Here is a 19,179-nt window from a genome sequence, read left to right on the forward strand (position 1 = left end):
CTTTAGACGCTGCTTCAGTCACTGAGTTCACCTGTGATTACAGTGACAGAGCGTTACCGCAGACGCCTTTAGCTGAGATGAGGTCACGGGACGCCTGCGATCCCAACCAATCGCAACGAGTAGCTCCATTTAACGTCCATTTTTGCAACATCCCAGCCACCAGCTGACGGAACCACACCGCGCAGCGCTTCCCGCAGCCCAGCAACGCGCCTCACACCGCCTCCATGACACCCCGCAACTCTCGCGAGACCCTCGCAAAAAGCCTCGCGACACTCACGCGAGACTCTCTCTTCCCGGATGCCCCGCCCCCTTCCGGTGATGGCGGCGCTCTAGGCCGCGCGGTTCGGCGCCGCCATGCACTCGGATGATGTGAGTCCGCCGCGCGGTTCGGTTCCGTTTTATCCGCCCCCGCCGCAGATAATTAGCGGCTAGCCTGGGGCTGGGTCGGTTCGTCCGGCTCAGGCAGTCCCTCCCGTCCGCGGGAAAATAACACGTGGAGGCGGCTGGATCGAGAGGCAGGAGCTGGGGCAACGTAAAGGGGATTTGGTTATGCTGCATCTTCTCCCTGCAGTGTGGGTCCCCTCTGTTACAGCCTTGCTTGCTCCGGGGATTGGAGGGGTTACGGGGTCCTAGGGTGCTTGCTGACCTGTGGTTTGTCCCTGCAGATTGTCTGGGACACGCTCGGAAACAAGCAGTTCTGCTCCTACAAGATCAGGTGAGTGTGTGTGCATGTAGGGGTAGCGAGCCCAGGCAATGCACAGCTCCATCTTACAGCTCTCTCTTCCAGGACCAAAACCCAGAGCTTCTGTCGCAATGAATACAACCTGACTGGGCTGTGTAACCGCTCCTCCTGCCCGCTGGCCAACAGTCAGTATGCAACCATCCGTGAGGAGAAGGGTGAGTGCTGGGACAGCCTCTGCTCACAGCCTTTGGCCTGTGGGAGCAACCTGGGGGCCTGGCTCTGTGCCCCACTCCATGCTCAGGTCTCAGTGGGGGTCATGTTCTTCTCTATAGGCCGATGTTACCTGTACATGAAGACCATAGAGCGCGCTCCGTTTCCCCGTCGGCTGTGGGAGCGGGTGAGTTGATGAGAGCAGACTGCTAACCAAGCACATTCCACCATCATGTACCTACAGGCGGGGGGCAGTCGAGCTCCTTCCAAGTCCCCTTCGCTCCACCCTTCCCCTTTTCCCCAGGTCCTGCTGAGCAAGAACTATGAGAAAGCACTGGAGGAGATAGATGAGAATCTCATCTACTGGCCACGGTTCATCCGACACAAATGCAAGCAGCGGTTCACCAAGATCACCCAGTACCTCATCCGCATCCGGAAGCTGACTCTAAAGAGACAGTAAGTGACACCCAGAGTGATTGTGTTGGTTTGACTTAAGGCTGTTGCCTGTGCACTGAGCTGCTGCCACAGGCTGTGTGCAGAGCCCTTTCCTGGCTCCACTGCACCTGCAGTGTGTGCTGCTTTCCTGCTGGCTTTGGCCAGCTTCTAAGTGAACCAGCTTTAAACTGATGTAACAGCATCTTAATATGCATAGATAGATGCACCTAAACTCGTTACACCCGCATTTCTAATGATGCAGCTGCTGGTTGTTGTTCTGAGCAAGCATTTGCCCATCTGCTACACAAGAGGCTGAAAGGTTCATTAAGCAGCTCTTGTTCCCTGCAGGAGGAAGATCGTTCCATTAAGTAGAAAGATTGAAAGGCGAGAGAAGAGGAGAGAGGTAATGACTCTTGTCATCTCCTGTCTTGCTTCTGTTTCTCATGCCTTTGAGAGAACTGACACAGGTCCTTTTTTTCTCTCTTAGGAGAAAGCCCTGATTGCTGCTCAGCTAGATAATGCCATTGAGAAGGAATTGCTGGAGAGACTGAAGCAGGACACGGTAAGAGTCACTGCCTTCAGAACACAGCAGTATAACTGCTTCTACTGCCTCAGTCCTTTCCCAAGATGCTGAGCTCCTCATTCTTCAGGAATGCCTATTTCAGCCTGCTGTGGTATAACTGTACAGGCCTCAGATGACTCTGCTACCAATGCCTGCTTCTCCCTGGACTTATAGAAAGTATTTTTTGTTGTTGTTGTTTTCTTTTCAGTATGGAGACATTTACAACTTCCCCATTCATGCCTTTGACAAAGCCCTACAACAGCAGGATGCAGAAAGTGAGAGCGAGTCTGACATGGAAAAGGAAGAAGATGATGATGAGGTAATGCTTTCAACCAGAGCATCACAGCTAACCCTCCCTTGAGATGCAACAGCTCTAATTCACTTGCAGACTGAGTGTTCAGTGTTAGTGCCAAGGGAGGGGAACAGATCAGGAGAGGTGAATACAGAAAAAAACATGGGCAGGTCATGGTCTTTTTGGCTGCTACACTGTGAATTGTGATGGGGTATTTCTCAGCCTATTTCTGACTTTGTTTCCTACAGGACAAAGATAAAAGAGAGTTTGTGGAAGCAGATGACAGTGACCTCAGCGACTTTGAGGTAAGCGAAGCAGCAGGGATAAACTGTCAAGCTAAACTGCTTGAAAGTAATCTCTGCCCGCCTGGGGGCTCTGGTGATGGGATAAGAGCCAGTAAATCACATTTGTGGGATATAATGATTCAGTTGGAGGACTGCACAGTGTCCACCATGGCCTAGTTGCTCTGGCTAGACAGCTGGGAGCCAGGAATTATAAAATGGAATTGGATACACAAGATAATTTTGCAGGAAGGGGAGGCTTAGTTGTACAGTGTGCTCTGATTCTTTTCCTTCCTCAGGACATGGATAAGTTAGAGACAAGTAGTGAAGAGGAGCAGGAAGATGAGGAAGAAACAGAGAAGAAAGCATCTCGCTCCACATCTAAGGGGAAAACTCCTTTGAAAGGACCAACCAGAAGAAAACGCCCTTACATTGAAATAGAGTATGAGGAAGAAACAGAGCCAGCCACCAAAACAAAAGTGTCCTGACTCTCCTGAACTTGCATTTTTTTGCTGAATGACAACACCAGATGTGTCCATTAGAACTACTGCAGCTTTCACCACTTCAAACAGGATTATCAAAAATTGCTTTTTCAATATTGTAGCTTAATAATTTTTTTTTTTTAAAAGGAGATGAGGATTTCTGTCCTGAGCCCAGGCGATCGCAGCAAGTCTGTACAACTGTTGTATAAAGTGTAGTTTTAAGACCCCAACTTCTGTACAACCACGTGAGGCTCAGCAAGGACTGCTCCACAAAAGAACCTGGACTGGAGACAATGCTGCTTTGTTCTCAAGCTGGAGAAGCCTGCTTGGGGCTAGGAGAGCACTGAAGCAAACCTTGTTTGAGGGAGGTGTGAGACAAAAGAGGAGGACAAAGTAACTTAAATAAAAAAAAATATTTTACTGTACAAAAAGCAGAATGAACCTTGTCTTGCCTCACGTGTTCTCTTGCACTCTCCTGATGCATTCCCGCACACGGTTCTCCTCACAACAGCTGTACACGCCTTCCAGCAGAATCTGAAACAGGAAAAGCATCAGCTTCCATTGCCCTGGCACGCTGAGATGTATGGTGCAATCAGCTGTGCTCAGATGCCCTTGAGATCAATACAAAATCCATTGCTATATATCAGGTCCTCTATCAATTAAGCCAAGTACTGACAGGGTGGGTGGAAATACTGTTGGATTTAAGAAACAAATGGGCTCTTGCATGCACCATGTTGTTTTGTTTGTTTGTTTAAGGGGGAAGAGCAGAGAGAAATTATTGCTGGGTCCCCAGCTCACCTTCACTTGTCCTTCAGAGCACCGATCCAGCAGGATGAGGCACTCGGTGGCTCTCTGGAGCAAGGCAGCTCTCACTGGCTCTGGTGTTGAGCCCTGGTCAGTGTGGACATCCCAGATCATCTTCAGTAGGGCTTTGAGCAGCACAGGGAGCCTGCATGGCATTCTGAGAAAGGAAAGAGTGTGCATGCCTTAATATAAAACCTCTTTGTGAGCCAGGCAAAAGAACAGCCTTGCTTTGCAGTTCCAAGCAGAAGTTGTTAGTGGCTATTTACACGTAAATCTGGATTACAGGAAACAAATGCTTCAGTGATGAGGCTGAAGGAATGCCCACCAGAGGAAAGACACAGGCCCTGAACACAGAGGTAACTTTAATAGTACAGGACTTGCTCCACAACTCTGCCAAACAGAGCGCATAGATTGACTTTTTAGGCAAGGTTACACTTTTAGAGCAGGAAAAAGATAAAAAAAAAAAATAAAGATTTAACTTTTGGGCAGGGTTTTTCAGGAATGCAGTTGTGCTAGTAATTGCTCCCTGTGAGAAGCTTCCCTCCAGGTTTCAAGGTCTCTGCCTCAGATAACACTATGTGTAGCTCTGAAAGGGCCAATATCCATTCAGGAGATGCTTTCTGCAGCATCCTTCACCCCAGACCAGTACCTGGGCCAAGCATGCTCTATGGTGCACTGCAGTGTCTCCAGTATTCCCAGTCTGGCTTCTTCCTCAGGGCCATCAGAGACTTCCAGGTAACCCAGGATAACCCTCTCTAGCCTCTTCAGGTGCCGTGCTATCAGGATGCCAAGTCTGTCAACACAGAGCACGCACTGAGGAGGGAGATGTATACCAGGGACAAAACAAGGTCCTGCAGGGTTGTGGTTGCTGCTCTCACCTCTGCACAAAGGCAGGCAGGGTTTTGGCATACACTCGCCGCAGTGCGAGCCGATGCTCTGGCTCCATGTGGGTCAGAACCAGCTGCAACACCTCATCACAGGGTGAGGTTGGCCTGGGTTGCTGCCGCTGCCGCTGCGCTCTTTCCAGGACAGGCAGCAAGTCCAGCAGGCACAGCAGTACTGCCTGGTGCAGGATGGGAAACCTGTGCAGTCCCTCTGACATAAATTACACGCAGTTTCCAGCCCCTACAGCTGCAGCCCCCATACACTTTCTGCCTGCTTCCCCCCTGGCTGGCCACTTCAGCAAGGCTGCCGCCACCTTTGACATTGTTCCTGAAATCTGCTGAGTTACTTTGTCCCCTGGATGCAAATACCTGCTGTTAACAACCTGAACTGTGAGCAAACAGGTTCTGCCTCCTCATGCTTTTAGCTGCCTACCCCACGTAGGGCTGATATGCAACAACATAAGGCAAATTAAAATTAAGTTCTGCTATCTTACCTGGATGAGAGGAGCCTCTCGTGAGTAGAGGTGATTGTAAAGGGCATGGTACACAACCTGAGCCCTGTTGAACTGGCACAGATCAGCACCTGGCTGAAAGAGAGCACACAACATTATTCCCAAGCATCACCTTCTGCGCTCACTTAACCTACTCAGAGGGGAAGTATTCACAAACCTAGGCTTTGTGAAAACAGCACTCAGGAACATTGCTTACAAGAAAGTGGGACCAGGTGCCATAGCAAATGCAGCTTGAACCTTGCCATGCACAGGAGCAGCCACTTTCCCTTGCCTCCCCAGCTGCTGCTTAGCAGTTCCTTTGGCATTAATTTAATACCCTGTCCTGTAAATTATTGTTAGGTTGATGCATGCATCATCTGAATTCAAAATATGGCAAAGGAAATCTTTGCTTGCTGCAACAGATAGGAGAAATACAAGCTTAAAAAGAGACAGCATGGAGCAAGGGGGAAAATTACAAGGTTAACAGAATAACCATGAACAAAAATTTTGGAAACCTGACAGGTATCCAAAACCACCCTTCCTTCAAACAACAGCCAGGAGGAGATCCAACTTCCCCTTACCACATTGAGAACGATGTGGTGCAGACAGTGCACACCCAGGACTTTGTTCTCCTCCCGAAAGTCATCCGAGATGAGCAGCGATGCGGGGAGGACGCGCTCCAGGTGCTGGCTGAGCCATGGCCGGGTGATGTGCAGCAGTGTCCAGGAGAAGACGTGCTTGGTGGCTGGGTTGCGCTTCCAGGTGTCTCTAGGAATACAAACAGGAGCCCAGAGAATCATTGAATAGTTTGAGTTGGAAGTTGCAATAAACTTTTTCCTTATATTGAGCCCAAATCTCCCCTCTTTTAGTATGAAACCGTTTCCCCTTGTTCTATCACAACAGACCCTACTAAGGAGTCTGCTCCTTTAGATACTGAAAGGCTGCTTTGAAGTCTCCCCAGAGCCTCCTCTTCCTGAGGCCGCACACCCCTCAGCCTGCCCTCACAGGGAGGCCGTTCCATCCCTCGGATCATTTCTGTGACCCTCCTCCTAACGTGAGCTCACCCTGCATGAAGTCACACACCAAATCTCCCCACGTTTTCCACCCAGGACCCGCTCCTCCCACTCACTTGCCCAGCCGCGGCCTCAGCAGCCTCATCACCGCCGCGAATCCTCCTTCCTCCTCTTCCTTCCTCCCCCGAAGGAGCTCCGCCACAGTCCCGCAGCCCGAGGCCCGCACCAGAGCCCCCAGCAGCTCCGTGGCCACAGCGCGGGACCTGGAGCCGGTCCAGGCGGCCTCCTCGATGTGCGTCACCGCCAGCACGTACATGTGCCCCATCACACGCCGCAGGACCGGCTCCACGGCGGGCCCCAGCGACTCCTCGGCCTTGGCAGCCTCTAGCTTAGCGAGGAGCTGCAGGAACACAACGCCGACATCGGCTGCTCTCTCAGCTGCGGCCGCGTAGGCGCCGTCCCCGTCGCGGAGCTCAACCGCGTCCTGCTCGCGCTCCGGGAGGGCCGCGAAGGCGCTCAGCGCGGCCGCCAATTCACCCAGCGCGGCGGGGCTCCCAGCCCCGAACAGCCACCGCGGCTCCGCGGCCTCCAGCAACGCCCCCAGCTCCGTGATCACACCGGGCCGCTGGGAGAGGAGCTGGCCGAGCTGCCGGAGCACCTGCTCAGCAGGCGGCTGAGGCTCCATGGCACCGCGCGACCTACGCCGCTCCGAAAGCCCCGCAGCGCCTCACAGCGAACAGCAGCTGCCTTCACGCTGCCGTAAACCGCACCACGACCACAAAGCGCGCTGCTGTCGTAAAACCAGATTCCCCCGCTGTCGTAAAATCAGATTGTGCTGTAAATGGCGAAGTGGGCGTGGCGCTGCGCGAATAAATTAGCATAGCTAATAACTCCCTGTGCGGAGTTATCATGCACACCCGAAGACGCGTAGAAAGGCGATAAGAGCCGAATTGAGCTGCGTCCGTAGGCGGAGGACGAGAGGTGCAAAAGACAACAGGAACAACGAAAAGAGGTCGCCTCGCCGTGAGCTACGGGTGAGGTGCGCGGCAGTACGGGCGGGCGCGGAGGAGGGCGTTTCTGATCCTTCCGGTTCATAGCGAATGATGAATGGGAGTGGCACGCGGCTGCGTGACGTGTGCGCCCTTCTGTTACGACGTGCACAGCCCCTTCTGAGCGCCGGAGGGTCGCGCTGACGAATCAGCAGTTTGACGAATCAGTAGATGTGTTTCGTTGCAGGTTTTAATTACGAGAACGAAAATAACGAACTTCGTGTCGGTTTTGGGTTCTGTTCGCGGCTGGGTTTTCCCGTTTTCAGGGTAATTTAGGGCGCTTCAATGTTATTGCGCAGCCCGGCTGTTTTCTGCCCCGCATTTCATACTCGCATTTCAGCCCGACTGACAAACATCCGTTTAATCTGTTTTACGCAAACCTGTACATTTCTCCCCCAAAAGGGGGGGAGGCTGAGAGTCCGGAGGGTTGGGGTACAGAAAGCTCTGAGCACGGAGCAACTCAGCTCCACCCAGGCGCTCCCTGCAGAGCACATTGGGGTACAAACAAACACCCCCTCCCCCCCTCCCCAAAACAAAGCGACGCACCGTGAGCCAAAGCCCAGCTCACAAACCCCAAATCCTTCAAGATTAAGCTTTCATTTTCCTGCGAAAACCGGCGGGGCCGCTCACACCATTTCATCCAGCAGAGTGCCGATGCTGGCGTGGGGCTGGGCTGGACCTGCCATTGGTTTGTTGCACATGGGGCACACGCAGCGCACTTCCAGCCACTTCACCAGGCACCTGCGGAGCAGAGACGTGGGAGGATGTAAATCCTCAGAAAGGAATCCCCTGCTGCCCACACACCTGTACTCACTTTCGGTGGAAGGCGTGCTGGCACGGCAGCACCCCCAGCTCCTCCTTCACCTTGAAGTCCTCCAGACAGACTGCACAGGTCTGCTGCAGGGGGTGAGAAAGAGGTGAGGGTGAGCAAGAATACATGGAACCCAAAGTGATGTCCATGCACAGCCCCTGCTAGAAATGCTGTGGCTGGGGAAGCCCTGCTGCTGGAATGCCTCTCCCCAGGTATTCCCAGCCCCACGCTGCTCAAGGAAGGGTTTTGCTTCCTGATTTTCAACCCAGAACTATTGATTCCAGCCTGATGCTGACACATCCCTGTCCAACTCTGTCACCATAAAACCTCAGGAGCCCCACGTGAGACCAAAGGATGGAGCTGTGATGAATGCACCATACTCACCCCATGCACATTCAGCCTCCGGGCATCGCCTTTCAAAACCACCTGGGAAGGAGACAGCAGATGAGTATCAGGAGCAGCTGGGGACTGATCCAGTGGTAGGTTTCTATGAAGCAAGCATGGAGCTGGGAAAAGTCCAAGCTGTGGGACAAACGGTGCCCATGTGCTCATCAGCCACCTCAAATGGGGCTCCAGGCTCCTGTGGGACAGACCCAGCCCTTAAGCTTCACTGAAATGAGCCAGGCAGGGGCAGGTTGAGCTGGGCACTGCAGCTGTGTGCCCAATGTGTTGGTGGGTAAGCTGGGGACAAGAACCATCACACCCTGCTGCATCCCAACCAGCTGCTCCCACCTCCTACATCGACCCCCACATCTCTAGAGGCATCTGCAGAAAACAGCCATCAGCCTTACCTCCTTGTACCCGAATCTCTCACTCTGTGCCTGGTGCCGCAGTTTGCTAGAGATGGGGAGAAAAAAAAGCACCGTGAACTTTACAGCATCCCCAAGAGGAGCATCTGAACAGCATGGATACAGTTCCAGGATGCTCCCTAAGTTCCCCTCCCAAAGCCCCTCTCCTGCAGAGCCGAGGGCTCTGCTCCACCTGCAGGAATCAGCAGCAGGCAGCGATAAGGGCCGACGGCCCCAATTGTTTGCCTTCGGAAGTCATTCGCGGCACAGGAAGCGCCCTATTTCCAGCACTCACCCACTGGCAGCTCCCAGCCCCACCACGACCTTGGCCGAGACAGACAGAGGAGAGAGCTGCTTGCAGAGCAACCCAGCAAAGCATAGGGGGAATGAGAACGCTTGCAGCCTTCACTTCTCCCCCAGGCCAGGCACTGAGGTGTGCTCCCAGAGCCCCCAAATGGCTGAGGGTTGCAGTGGGGCTGAGGCATCCTGCAGTGAAGGACAGAGCAACTCGAGCCCACAAGAAACACCAGCTGCTGCTGCTGAGTTTAAAAATAGCCTTCCCTGAGCTGGGAGGGGAGTGGAAAGACATCCTTCTCCTGTGCAGCACTGCTCCTTCCCCTGCCCAACACAATGCATTGCTCCGCGTGGTCCCCTGAAAAACAAGAGCCCCTTCCTGTGTTTCCTGCCCTGCTCTGCCACAGGGGACCAGGGGACTGAACCTGGCCCCAATCCTTGGGACAGAGCCTTGTGATGAGCAGCTCTTGTGCAATGGGACAAAGCGATGGGCACAGTGGTCCAGGCTCTGCGGATGTTCCTGGATGATGAGTCCCCATCTGAACAGCAATCAGTGCTGCAGGGTTCCAGCTCACCTGATGAAGTAGCAGCAGAAGATGAGGCTGAGCACGAAGACAAAGATGCCGGTGCCAAAAATGATCATGTAGATGTTGAGTGGCAGGTCCTGGAATGTGATGGGGGGCATCGTGCAGGGTTTACTGGTGTAAATCAGCCCCAGACTGCAGGAGCACCCTTTGAGGGGAGAAGAAAACTCAGTATTGAGATTAGAAAAAAGAGGAAGAAGAGGTGAAGAACAGAAGAAGATGAAACTTACCTTCTGCCATGCCATACAGGGTAGGAGGTCACCCTGCAGACCAGGGCAGGAGACATGTGCAGCTCCTGCTCACTCCCATCTGTACTTTCCCAATGCAATCCTCAGAGCCTCCCATCCCCTAACAAAAGCCCTGACACTGTCTTCTGGGCTGGAAATCAGAGATCTCTGCAGGGGCAGCACCACTTCTTTTGCCAGCACTGACTGCTGCATCTCCACAGACGTTGAGCTGCTCTCCAGCAGCACGATGTGCCCAAGGCAGGGCACGATGTGCCTGCGAAGGATGGGAGGCATCCAGCTCAGGGATGTGCATCAGGTGAGCATCTGGGCTGCAGGAAACAAGGTTTTCCTGCCTACAGAGGGCAGAGCCACTGCTGGCCTTTGCCTCCTGTAATTGCTTGACGCAGCCTATGTGCCACTCATCTATGGAGCATGAAAGGGAGGATTTGTTTGTTGGCTGCTGTTCTCCCAGCATTCTGCTCTCCAGACCACCAGGTGCAGGAAAAGACAATAGGAAAGGGTTGCTTTTTTGTTTGTTTTTTATTTTTTTTTTTTTGGGGGGGGATTTTTTTTTTTCCCCTGCTGGAAATGATTGCAGGGGGAAAAGAAGAAAAAAAAATATTAAAAGAACTATCTCAGCTTTTAAAAAAAAAAACCCCACGGAACAAGCACATGAGGTAATGCTGTGTGCAGGGTGCACAGACTGCTCAGCAGTGCTGAGGGATGGAGCAAGGCTCAATTTGAAGGTGACCAAAAGGAGAACAGTTGTGGCAACGATCATAGTCCATGAGCATGCAGATAAAGCAATGCTCCTTCCATGTGTGAAAAGCTCCACTGCCACAAGAACTACGGCACCAGGAGCAGCCCCAAAACAAGCTAAGGGTTGGGAAGCTGAGTCCCATTTGGCCCTTCTTTTGATGGGAATGCAGGGCTGTCCCCACTCTTTGCCACTCACACACAGGGATTGGCAGAGCAGTAACACGGAGCAGGGGCACAGATGAGGTAGGAGAGGAGAAGCTGTAACTTACAGCCCCGTACCGAAGGAAGCAGAGAGGAGCAGCTCTGACACGTCCCTGCCAGTCGCAACACAGCTGGCAGGGTTAATTTTAGACCCACCAGCTTAGCAAGGTTCATTCCTGCTAAAAAGGCACTCAGGAATTCCCAAGGGCCAGAAGGGAGCACAGCTCTGGGCAGTGCCTGACCCGGCTAGGGAGCAGGATGAGTCCTGGAGCAGCAATCCCAGCCGTTCCAGCCAGACCCCCCGGCTCCTGCATCTCTTCCCAATGGAATTTATTAGCAGGACGGGCGCTGATTTGGTGCTGGGATTAATTAGCACAGCCCTTTGCCTGACAAAGGCTTTTGTATTTTTAGCTCGAGAGGAACAGAGCAAATCTGGTTTTAATATAGCAAAGGCCTGATGGGCACCAAACCCAAACCAACCAATGTAAGCCTCCCCAGGGCCAGTTCTGCACCTGAAGGCAGAGGCCTGGAAAGCAGCAGGCACGAATGGTGACTCTGTCTGTGCAGTGCTTTGTGAGCTGGATGCAGGCATGGGGTTTGTGCTGAGCACAGCTTCTCCCTCACCCCCAATTCTTGTTCAATCAAACAAATGGAAAACTCAGCAGGTCATTAAATAAAACCATTCTTTCCACTCCCGCACAAAAGCTATGAGCTTTGCATCACCAAATTGAATGCAGCTTCCATATAATTTTTGCTGTGATGCTGCAATGGGCTTCCTGCAAAAGCCTGCCCTGTGCCAACAGCTCACAGCAGGGACAGTGCCCACCAAAGATCAGGGCTGGGGACCACCAAATCCCCCAGAGAACAGCTGAGCAATGGGAGGAAAAGCTGTGATGCCAAAGAGGAGCTGCAGTTCCAGGCCAGCGCAGCACATACCTTCTGTTATGAAATGGGGAGCACAACTATTTGTGTTGAAAACTCAGTTTCTTTGCTGGATATCACGTTTATTCGCACCAATGGCCCCGATTCTGCGACGGTCCTCAAAAGTATACAACAAAGCAATTTTGCTGGACACCACTGACTTAAATATTTGTGAGGTCAGGGCTTAAGGCCAAAACACACACGTCAGATGCTTAAGGCCAGTCCTAAACCCACATCCTGGCCTTTACACAAGGGCAGGCTCTGTTCTCAGCGCTGCCCAAAGCCCAAACAGGAGGAAGCTGGGAGAGCTGTGGCCGCTCAGAGCCTCCCAAAGCAAACTCTGTGCCTGGGGCTGCTGCATTTGCTGCTGAGGAGCACTAATGCAGCCCACAAGGGCAACCCATGGCTGGCACACGGGCAACCTGCCTGCCTGCAGGAGCACTGCTCACCCCAGCTGCACAGCACACGCAGGGCATTGCGTTACAGCAGAGGAAGCCACTGGTTGCATTATATTTAGCTTCAAAGGCTGTAACCCCTCCATAAATTAAAAGAACCCGGCCTTTGTTGCTGAGGCAGAGCTTTGATGGTGGAATTCCCAGCTCAGCTTCTCAGCTATTAGTCATAAAAATCAACCACTTCTCGTTTAAACAGAACTCCCTCACATGTGCAAACAGTTCCATGTTTCTGTGAGTTTCTTTCAGCCAGGAGCAGAGCGAGGAGCCGCGCCTGGGCTCCACTAACATAAGTTTATTCCACAGACACGTGGGAGAAGGGTTTGCATTTTGAGCAACACGAGCAAAAACGCTGCAAGTTTCATCAGCAGTGGGCTTGGAGCTTTGGAAGTGAACCAGAAACGAGAGGGAGGTGACCCTGACCCTAACCCTAACCCTAACCCTGACCCTGACCCGAGTCCACAGAGCTCCGGGAGCAGCCAGAAGGCACTGCCCGGGACGCGAAGCAGCCTGGAGCCACCCCAACCCTTCAACCCCATCCCGGTTAGGGCTGCAGCCCCAAACCCCGGCCCCGCTCTCACCGTGGCACCACTGGAACGGGGGCATCCGGGAGCGGCTCCGCGGGGCCGGACCGGCTCCGCCGTGCGTAGCGCCGGGCCATGGCCGGGAGCGGGGCCGGGCCGGGCGGCAGGGAGCGGCCCCGGCCCCTCAAACTCCGCCCCGGCCCACGGAGCCGCCCCCGGAGCCGCCCCCGGTCTCGGAGCTTCGGGTTCTGCTCGCCCCGAGCCCCGCTCTGCGCCGGGGAGGAGAGCACCGTGCATCCCTGCGGGACGTCCCGCACGTTGGATGGGGCTGCTGGGGGATATCCCAGCCCATGGCAGGAACGGGAGCAGAAGGATTTTTAGGTGCCTTCCAACACAAACCCTTCTGTGATTCTGTGCATCAGCCGTCCGGGGAGCTGTGCTGCAGGCGCTGAGCTCCCAGTGACTCTCAGCCTTGTGCAAGCGATGCAAAGGAGATTTGGGCATGATCAGACACTTCCCTCGATGAGCAGCATCCCTCGCTGCTCATCGACCTCCCAGCAGAGATGCCCGGGCACTGCCAGCATTCAGCAATGCACAGCACACCCAGCAATGCACAGCACCCACAGCAATGCACAGCACACAGCAATGCGCAGCACACAGCATATGCACAGCAATGCACAGCACCCAGTGATGCACAGCACACAGCAGTGCACAGCACACACAGCAGTGCACAGCACACACAGCAATGCACAGCACACGCAGTCTGACAGTAATTTCATTCTCTGATTCACCCCTTTCTATCCTGGACTGAGGATCAGGGAGGACTTCTGCCCATCCTAACCCTGAGCACACCAAGGCGATGTTCTTCCACACCCATGGCAAATTTGCAGCCTGAACACAAAGTCTGTCTCAAAGCACACAAGGGATGGCCAGATTTCTTCCTTAGCACTGCCTTTATTTGTACAGGTTATCACTAAGCACAGAGGACACCCAAACACTATGAATAAAGGCCTGTTTGCTGGGGACCATACGCCAGACCTAATTCACATCGCTGCACAGACCGACAACAAATGGGAAACAAGACAAGGAACACACACAGCTTCAGTCTCCTGGGAGGGAGAGATGGGACAGGCTTGGCAGATGCATCTGCCACACGGGAGAACCAACCCTTTGAAGGCTTCCAGGAGCCAACAGGGGTCCAGAATAACCTGAAACGTGGGGCCATGTCTCTCCAGAGGCATCTCTGCACGAGCAGGCTGGGAAGGAGGCTATGCATTAGGCCTACCTAAGTGGCAAGATTGCAGGTTGAGGGCCTATGCTTTACCACTAGGAATAGCTCGCATGTCTGTGGACCCCCTCTGCTGGGGGAGACCGGTTGCATGGAACCCATTAGCTGCCAAGCATCTGCACCAAGAGGAAAGCCCTATCTACCTCTGCCACTCAGTGGTATGGGATGAGCACTGCGCTGCTCCCACCACACAGCCTTTCTCATCCTCCTTCACGCGCTCCTCTTCAGCCTCAGGGCATTGTCCAGGGCGACCAGCTGGCGCAAGAACCCCCGGTTGGGGATGATACCACGGTGATCCTTGACCGTCTTTATGGCTTCTACGAGGGGCATGTGGTGGCGGATCATGAGGTAGGCGAGGACCAAGGTGGCCGACCTGCTCACCCCGACAGCACAGTGCACAAGGATCCTTCCTGTGGGTAAAACACAGGGGCTGTGTCACAACAGGGTGAATATCTCAAATACAAAGTTACTGAGGATCCAAATTTGCTGCGTGCATCCTGGTGCTGAAGTCAGGTGTGCAGCCTCCAGGGCTGCAGGTAGGGCCTCAGCTATAGCATGGCTATGATGCACAGTTGTCCCCTCCTTGGCAAAGGGTATCAGAGCAACAGGGTCTCCCCAGACAGTCTGAATAGGAGCAGCCACAGTGCTGGAGACAGGCTGAGGCTGTGTCCAGCACAGTGTCCAGCTGAGTGCTGGACACAGGCTGAGGCTGTGACCCATGGGGCCAGGGCCCATCTCCTCTTTGGAGGAGGTGATCCAGACCAGAAGATTGTTGGACTAGATTGCCTTAGTGATCTTTTCCAACCTTAATATTTCTATGATTCTGCAAAGACATCAGCCTGGAAGTAGCTTTGTTTCCTAGGATGCCAATCAGCTTTCCACCCACCCTCCGCATTCCCCACGTCTGTCCCAGCACTCTTTATCACTGACCTTCATTCAGCGCCTGGTGGATGAAGTCAGCTGCAGGGTAGAAGTAGGGGCTCATGTCAAAGGAGGGCGAGTCGTGGGCCTCGATGCCCAAGTAGCGGATGCCCGTGCCCTCGTAGTACTCTGCACCCCCTCTCCATTTGCTGTGCGAGGCGTTGAGGATGTGGGTGATGCGCAGGTGAGCCAGCTCACGCCGGTTGGCTGCTATATCTCTGCAGGGAGGGAGAAACAGTGCAGGAAAGTTCCAGGTTAAAGAGAAGTTTCAAATGTCCTGGTCAAGCATTTGCATCTGAGAAAGCCAAAGGAGAAGGAAAGATGCTGAACTCAATCTCACAGTGATAGGTAATCTCACAGTCCATGGGCACATGGTCCTTCCTCCTCCTTCAACCCATGTCCTCCTCTCCCTCACTTTCCCAACTTTCCTCTCCTAGTCTCCTCCATTTCAAAAACCATCCCTCATCCCCTCACTTCTCATCCCCTCGTGATACGTACTGATCTCCCAGGTAGAGTCCCGGCCAGACCTCATCAGCATGGTTACAGGCTGTCTTCCCTGTGTACAGCAACCGTTCGAGCTCGAAGATGCTGAGGATGGGATGGTGGTTGCGTTCCTCCCGCACACCCCGACTCGGTGACCTGGTGCTGTTCCTGGAGAACCGGGACAGGAAAGCCATTGGAGCTGCCGAGACCCACAAGGCATACCTGTGGGGTCTTGAAGGCCGCAGACTGGCCTGGAGGTCTCTTCTGCTGCTGCTGCCACCCACGGTCCTGCGATGGAAGCGGTGGAGTTGCTGTTAGAAGGATGGGGAGCTCCCACTCCAGCCCTGCTGTAGAGCTGCTGGCCTGAAACAGCCAGGCCCAACCTTCCTGCAGAGAAGGCAGTGTACAGGCAGCTATCCAGTGGTTCCCGCTGTGAGACAGCATCACCTATGGTCCCTTCCAAGAAGCAATACTGCTGGGGAGCAGTTTGCAATGCCAGGGCTGAGGAGGGAAGCCAGAGAGGCAGCCAGATTGCTGAGTCTCCATGGGCTGAGGTTCTGCTCCAGCTCCACAACTTTGGGTTGAAGCCATATTGGCAAGAGATGCTCCATACAGGACCACCTTCCTCCTGAGCTGGCTCGGGGGCTTTGCCTGCCAGCGGGACAAAGCCAGCTCAAGAACTGATGCTGCCAACCTGTGATCAAAAGCAATGAAAGGCAGCCAGCTCTGGGCAAGGATTGGGGAGGAAATGCCCCAAACAGGTGGAGGATTCCATATGGCACCGTGCAGAGCCTGGCCCGGGCCCAGACTGATGCAGACCAGGCACAAAAGCCTGCAGGGAGGGAGTGCAGGATTAACCCTTCTGAGCACAGCAGTCCTGCTGCTGCTTTTGAACATCAGGGCTGGTTTCAGGTGGGAAAGAGTTAAGTGGATGAGAAAGCTCATTTTACAGAGTCGGTCCTCTGGGACACAGCTCCACTCTCAGACCTTTGGATCATGGTGATACATGTCACCCATCTGCAGAAAATCTCCCTGGAGCAGTGGCAGTCCCTGCAGCCAGGCATTAGCTCAGAGCTGCCTTCTGCTGCCCAACCAGTGCAACCCCTCAACATGAGCATGCAATCCCCACGCAGTTCCCCTTCCCACCATCTTGCTGCTGCTCTGAGCTGCCTGAGGGACAGAAGGTGTCCCCAGGGCCCTCACCGCAACCCCAGCAGCAGCTCAGTGCTGCCCGCTTCTCCCAGGGACCCTGGGAGAGGAAGCTGAGTGACATTGGGCTGGAACAGATCACACCTCCCTGCTCTGACATTTCGCCCAGGGCACCTGCCAGCAGCCAGCAGCGTGGAAGGGAGAAGCCTCCAACCATTTCTTGGCAATGTGCGTAGGAGAAAAATATTGCAAGGACATAGGGGAGCTCAGAGGGGGTCCAGAGACCCCTGGGTGTTCTCCTCCCCTCGCCCTGTGCCTGGGGTGCTGCACAGAGAGGTCAGTACTGTCTGCACCCTCGTCCCAGGCACTGCTCCCCAGTTCTGAGCAGGGCTGGATCTCACCCTGACACGTCTTCTCTGCCCTGATGAATTTTGGACTCCTTCATGCTGGGAATTCAGACTTGGCAAAGCCCACCTGGAAAAGGGATTCAGTGTGGCTGCGTGCCGGGCCCTTAAACCTTGGGTGACCTTGGCTGCAGCACAGCCACATGCCACCATAGGCAGCATGAGGAAACAAACAACAGAGGGGTCTGAAAAAAACACCACGTCATCATTACGAGGCTGTGCTGAGCCAAACAGCAGACCCCCTTATTGCTGCAAAACCAGTAATCCATACCTATGGGGGGGGGGGGGGGGGGGGGGGGGGATGCAGCTCTAACCTCAGGCCCAGAGCTGGCTTCCAGCATCCCACCCCCAGCACACTGTTGTGCCTGAAGTGCTGCAGGGGAAGAGAAACTGCCCCGCATCCGAGTACTCAAGACAGACCCCACCCTCCCCCTATAGGCACCCCATCAGAGCTCACAGCCCGCTCTGCCCATGGCTGCTCGGAGCCCCTCTGCTTGTCATGCCACGCTCAGAGGGAGGGGAGTAGCAGGAGAGCTGCCTGGAGCAGAGCACGCTCCCGGAGACAGACAGACAGACACGCAAGAGGGAGGAGACGCCCACCCTGTTACTCTACCTTGGTGAGGGCTGAGATGTCTCTGCTCCAAACGTGTGGTGTGCTCAGATCCAGTCGGCCATGTCTTCCTGCTGCTGCCGCCGCTGCTGTGGAAAGGCTGATGTATGAACATCTATTTTAAGGCATGACATGTCCAGAGGCAGGTTTGTTTATATCATGCTGTGCATGGATGGATAAGGGAGGAATGAGGGAGACGGGCACAAACGCTGGCTCTCGTACAGGCATGCACACACCCGCACATAAATGCCCATTACTACGCAGACAAAAACAACAGCAATAATAGCAGCTTTGCTCTCACTCCTCCTCCAGCAAACCAAAGCCCCGGGCAGACAGAGAAGGGGAAAGGAAAGCTCTGATGCAATGGTGCTGGTGGCATGGTTAGCATCATTGTACCTCTGCAGCTGTCTGTGGAGGATGCTCTGTCATTTCTTTGTGATAATTGACCCTGATGAGCTCCCTTGCTGGGGTCTGTTAAGCAAAGCTGGGGATGGTGACAATTTCTTCATTTGTGAAGGAAATAAGCCTTGGGGGGGGGGGGGGATCTGTCTTATCTATTGATACAGTCATGCCAAAGTCAGGGATAAAAAGAGGAAACTCAGAAGACTGAAGCTTTTTGTTTTGACGTCTTCTAAATGACATCGTTCATTTCAGAAGTGCTTCAGTATTTCAGTTGAATATTTCCCAGGCAGAGCCCTTTGAAGTGCTGGTGCTCAATTTAAGTTTGCCACAAATCAGAAAGTAGGAGAGTGGGGGGGAGAAAACAATCTGAGAAGGAATGGAAACGCGCTGTTTCAGAGCATGCAATCACCCTCAGGTTTATGGCACTCCAATTAAACAGAAAACTTTCTGCATAGTTGTGCATCTTAGGATGCAACCTCAGGAGCTCCAGGGCTGAACGCAGCATCCCTGTGCAGCTGCCCTGTGCACTGCTGCCCTCCAGGCACGCTGTCAGCTGCTTCTGCTCCCTTTGGCTCCTGTTCAGCATGTGGGAAGATGCACCCAGAGGCCCCACAGCAGACTCCCAGGGGAGCACAGGTGCCAACAGGGGACAGCCCCAGGAAGCCCTGTCCCTGCTGAGCCAGTATTTCCATGCTGTGGAATGCTGCCAGCTCAGGAAAGCCTGTCCTGTGTTTCATCCTGAGCAGAGGGTTTGGTGCCACTCACTGCAGAAAGGCCCCACTTCTGCCCTCCAAAGCATAGTGGCCAAATGACCTATAAACAAATTTGCAGCTGTTGTGTGCACAGCTTTAACATGGACCCTCTCCCCATTCCTATCCCAATAGTCTAAGTTGTGCTTCTAAACAGAAGTGCCAACGACTTCCATCACAAGAGGAGAAATCTGAATTAAAAAAGCCCAACATGAAATAAAATTAGATGGATAAACGCTTTGGCAGAGCATTGCCTGTAGGGAACTTACTGGCCATTTAAAGAGAGGATTAGTAGTCGGTATGTTTTTATTCCAACAATACTGGAATTGCTTTGTAAAGCAGCCAGAAGTCTCCAACAAAGCCAGTGACTTCTGAGATAATGACATCTCTGACGGTTTGGAATGTCTGGGCAGCTGCAGTGAGGAGT

General features: G+C 53.7%; 4 protein-coding genes and 1 non-coding gene across 7 annotated transcripts; 2 read left to right on the forward strand and 3 right to left on the reverse strand.

The window, feature by feature from the left end:
* Positions 1-245: 245 nt before the first annotated feature.
* Positions 246-3,381, forward strand: MAK16 (MAK16 homolog). Its single transcript, XM_052701831.1, has 10 exons — positions 246-369; positions 666-715; positions 788-897; positions 1,015-1,079; positions 1,197-1,348; positions 1,676-1,730; positions 1,815-1,889; positions 2,098-2,208; positions 2,430-2,486; positions 2,762-3,381. The coding sequence occupies exons 1-10, from the start codon at positions 355-357 to the stop codon at positions 2,948-2,950; spliced, it is 879 nt and encodes a 292-aa protein (XP_052557791.1). The 5' UTR covers positions 246-354; the 3' UTR covers positions 2,951-3,381.
* On the reverse strand, positions 3,343-6,898 carry TTI2 (TELO2 interacting protein 2). Of its 2 annotated transcripts, XM_052701829.1 has the most exons (7): positions 6,253-6,897; positions 5,705-5,891; positions 5,127-5,219; positions 4,627-4,811; positions 4,398-4,541; positions 3,743-3,905; positions 3,343-3,478 (listed from the first exon to the last, which is right to left on the reverse strand). In XM_052701829.1, the coding sequence occupies exons 1-7, from the start codon at positions 6,819-6,821 to the stop codon at positions 3,398-3,400; spliced, it is 1,422 nt and encodes a 473-aa protein (XP_052557789.1). In that variant the 5' UTR covers positions 6,822-6,897; the 3' UTR covers positions 3,343-3,397. The 2 variants fall into 2 exon arrangements, with proteins under 2 accessions (XP_052557789.1, XP_052557790.1); XM_052701830.1 differs by lacking the exon at positions 4,627-4,811 and having other exon boundaries at positions 4,398-4,561; positions 6,253-6,898.
* A 318-nt stretch (positions 6,899-7,216) lies between these two features.
* On the forward strand, positions 7,217-7,311 carry LOC128090014 (small nucleolar RNA U13). Its single transcript, XR_008210761.1, has one exon. It is a non-coding gene; the product is annotated as a small nucleolar RNA U13 (small nucleolar RNA).
* Positions 7,312-7,531: 220 nt separating this feature from the next.
* Positions 7,532-12,930, reverse strand: RNF122 (ring finger protein 122). Of its 2 annotated transcripts, none has more exons than XM_052701834.1 (6): positions 12,804-12,930; positions 9,654-9,810; positions 8,788-8,833; positions 8,381-8,422; positions 8,000-8,079; positions 7,532-7,926 (listed from the first exon to the last, which is right to left on the reverse strand). In XM_052701834.1, exons 1-6 carry the CDS (start codon positions 12,826-12,828, stop codon positions 7,812-7,814), a joined length of 465 nt encoding a protein of 154 aa, XP_052557794.1. In that variant the 5' UTR covers positions 12,829-12,930; the 3' UTR covers positions 7,532-7,811. The 2 variants fall into 2 exon arrangements, with proteins under 2 accessions (XP_052557794.1, XP_052557793.1); XM_052701833.1 differs by having other exon boundaries at positions 8,000-8,082.
* A 750-nt stretch (positions 12,931-13,680) lies between these two features.
* DUSP26 (dual specificity phosphatase 26) lies at positions 13,681-17,854 on the reverse strand. Its single transcript, XM_052701832.1, has 4 exons — positions 17,605-17,854; positions 15,454-15,726; positions 14,965-15,173; positions 13,681-14,444 (listed from the first exon to the last, which is right to left on the reverse strand). The coding sequence occupies exons 2-4, from the start codon at positions 15,630-15,632 to the stop codon at positions 14,245-14,247; spliced, it is 588 nt and encodes a 195-aa protein (XP_052557792.1). The 5' UTR covers positions 15,633-15,726; positions 17,605-17,854; the 3' UTR covers positions 13,681-14,244.
* Positions 17,855-19,179: the final 1,325 nt, after the last annotated feature.

Source organism: Tympanuchus pallidicinctus, unplaced genomic scaffold, assembly GCF_026119805.1.
Source record: "Tympanuchus pallidicinctus isolate F22 unplaced genomic scaffold, pur_lepc_1.0 scaffold41, whole genome shotgun sequence".
Lineage (NCBI taxonomy): Eukaryota > Metazoa > Chordata > Aves > Galliformes > Phasianidae > Tympanuchus > Tympanuchus pallidicinctus.

Bases quoted from the DNA above. Each gene is read 5' to 3' on its own strand.
- MAK16 (XM_052701831.1), top strand. The intron at 898-1,014 runs GTGAGTGCTGGG...TCTTCTCTATAG, and splicing joins AACCATCCGTGAGGAGAAGG to GCCGATGTTACCTGTACATG. The intron at 2,487-2,761 runs GTAAGCGAAGCA...TTCCTTCCTCAG, and splicing joins GTGACCTCAGCGACTTTGAG to GACATGGATAAGTTAGAGAC.
- TTI2 (XM_052701829.1), bottom strand. From the start codon at position 6,821: ATGGAGCCTCAGCCGCCTGCTGAGCAGGTGCTCCGGCAGCTCGGCCAG. The intron at 5,892-6,252 runs GTGAGTGGGAGG...TTGTATTCCTAG, and splicing joins CTGAGGCCGCGGCTGGGCAA to AGACACCTGGAAGCGCAACC. The intron at 3,906-4,397 runs GTACTGGTCTGG...TTCCTTTCTCAG, and splicing joins ATAGAGCATGCTTGGCCCAG to AATGCCATGCAGGCTCCCTG.
- RNF122 (XM_052701833.1), bottom strand. From the start codon at position 12,828: ATGCCCCCGTTCCAGTGGTGCCACG. The intron at 9,811-12,803 runs GTGAGAGCGGGG...CTCCCCTCAAAG, and splicing joins CCCGTTCCAGTGGTGCCACG to GGTGCTCCTGCAGTCTGGGG. The intron at 7,927-7,999 runs GTGAGTACAGGT...TCTGCTCCGCAG, and splicing joins CAGCACGCCTTCCACCGAAA to GTGCCTGGTGAAGTGGCTGG.
- DUSP26 (XM_052701832.1), bottom strand. From the start codon at position 15,632: ATGGCTTTCCTGTCCCGGTTCTCCAGGAACAGCACCAGGTCACCGAGT. The intron at 15,174-15,453 runs GTACGTATCACG...CCCTCCCTGCAG, and splicing joins GGACTCTACCTGGGAGATCA to AGATATAGCAGCCAACCGGC. The intron at 14,445-14,964 runs GTCAGTGATAAA...TTTTACCCACAG, and splicing joins CCACCAGGCGCTGAATGAAG to GAAGGATCCTTGTGCACTGT.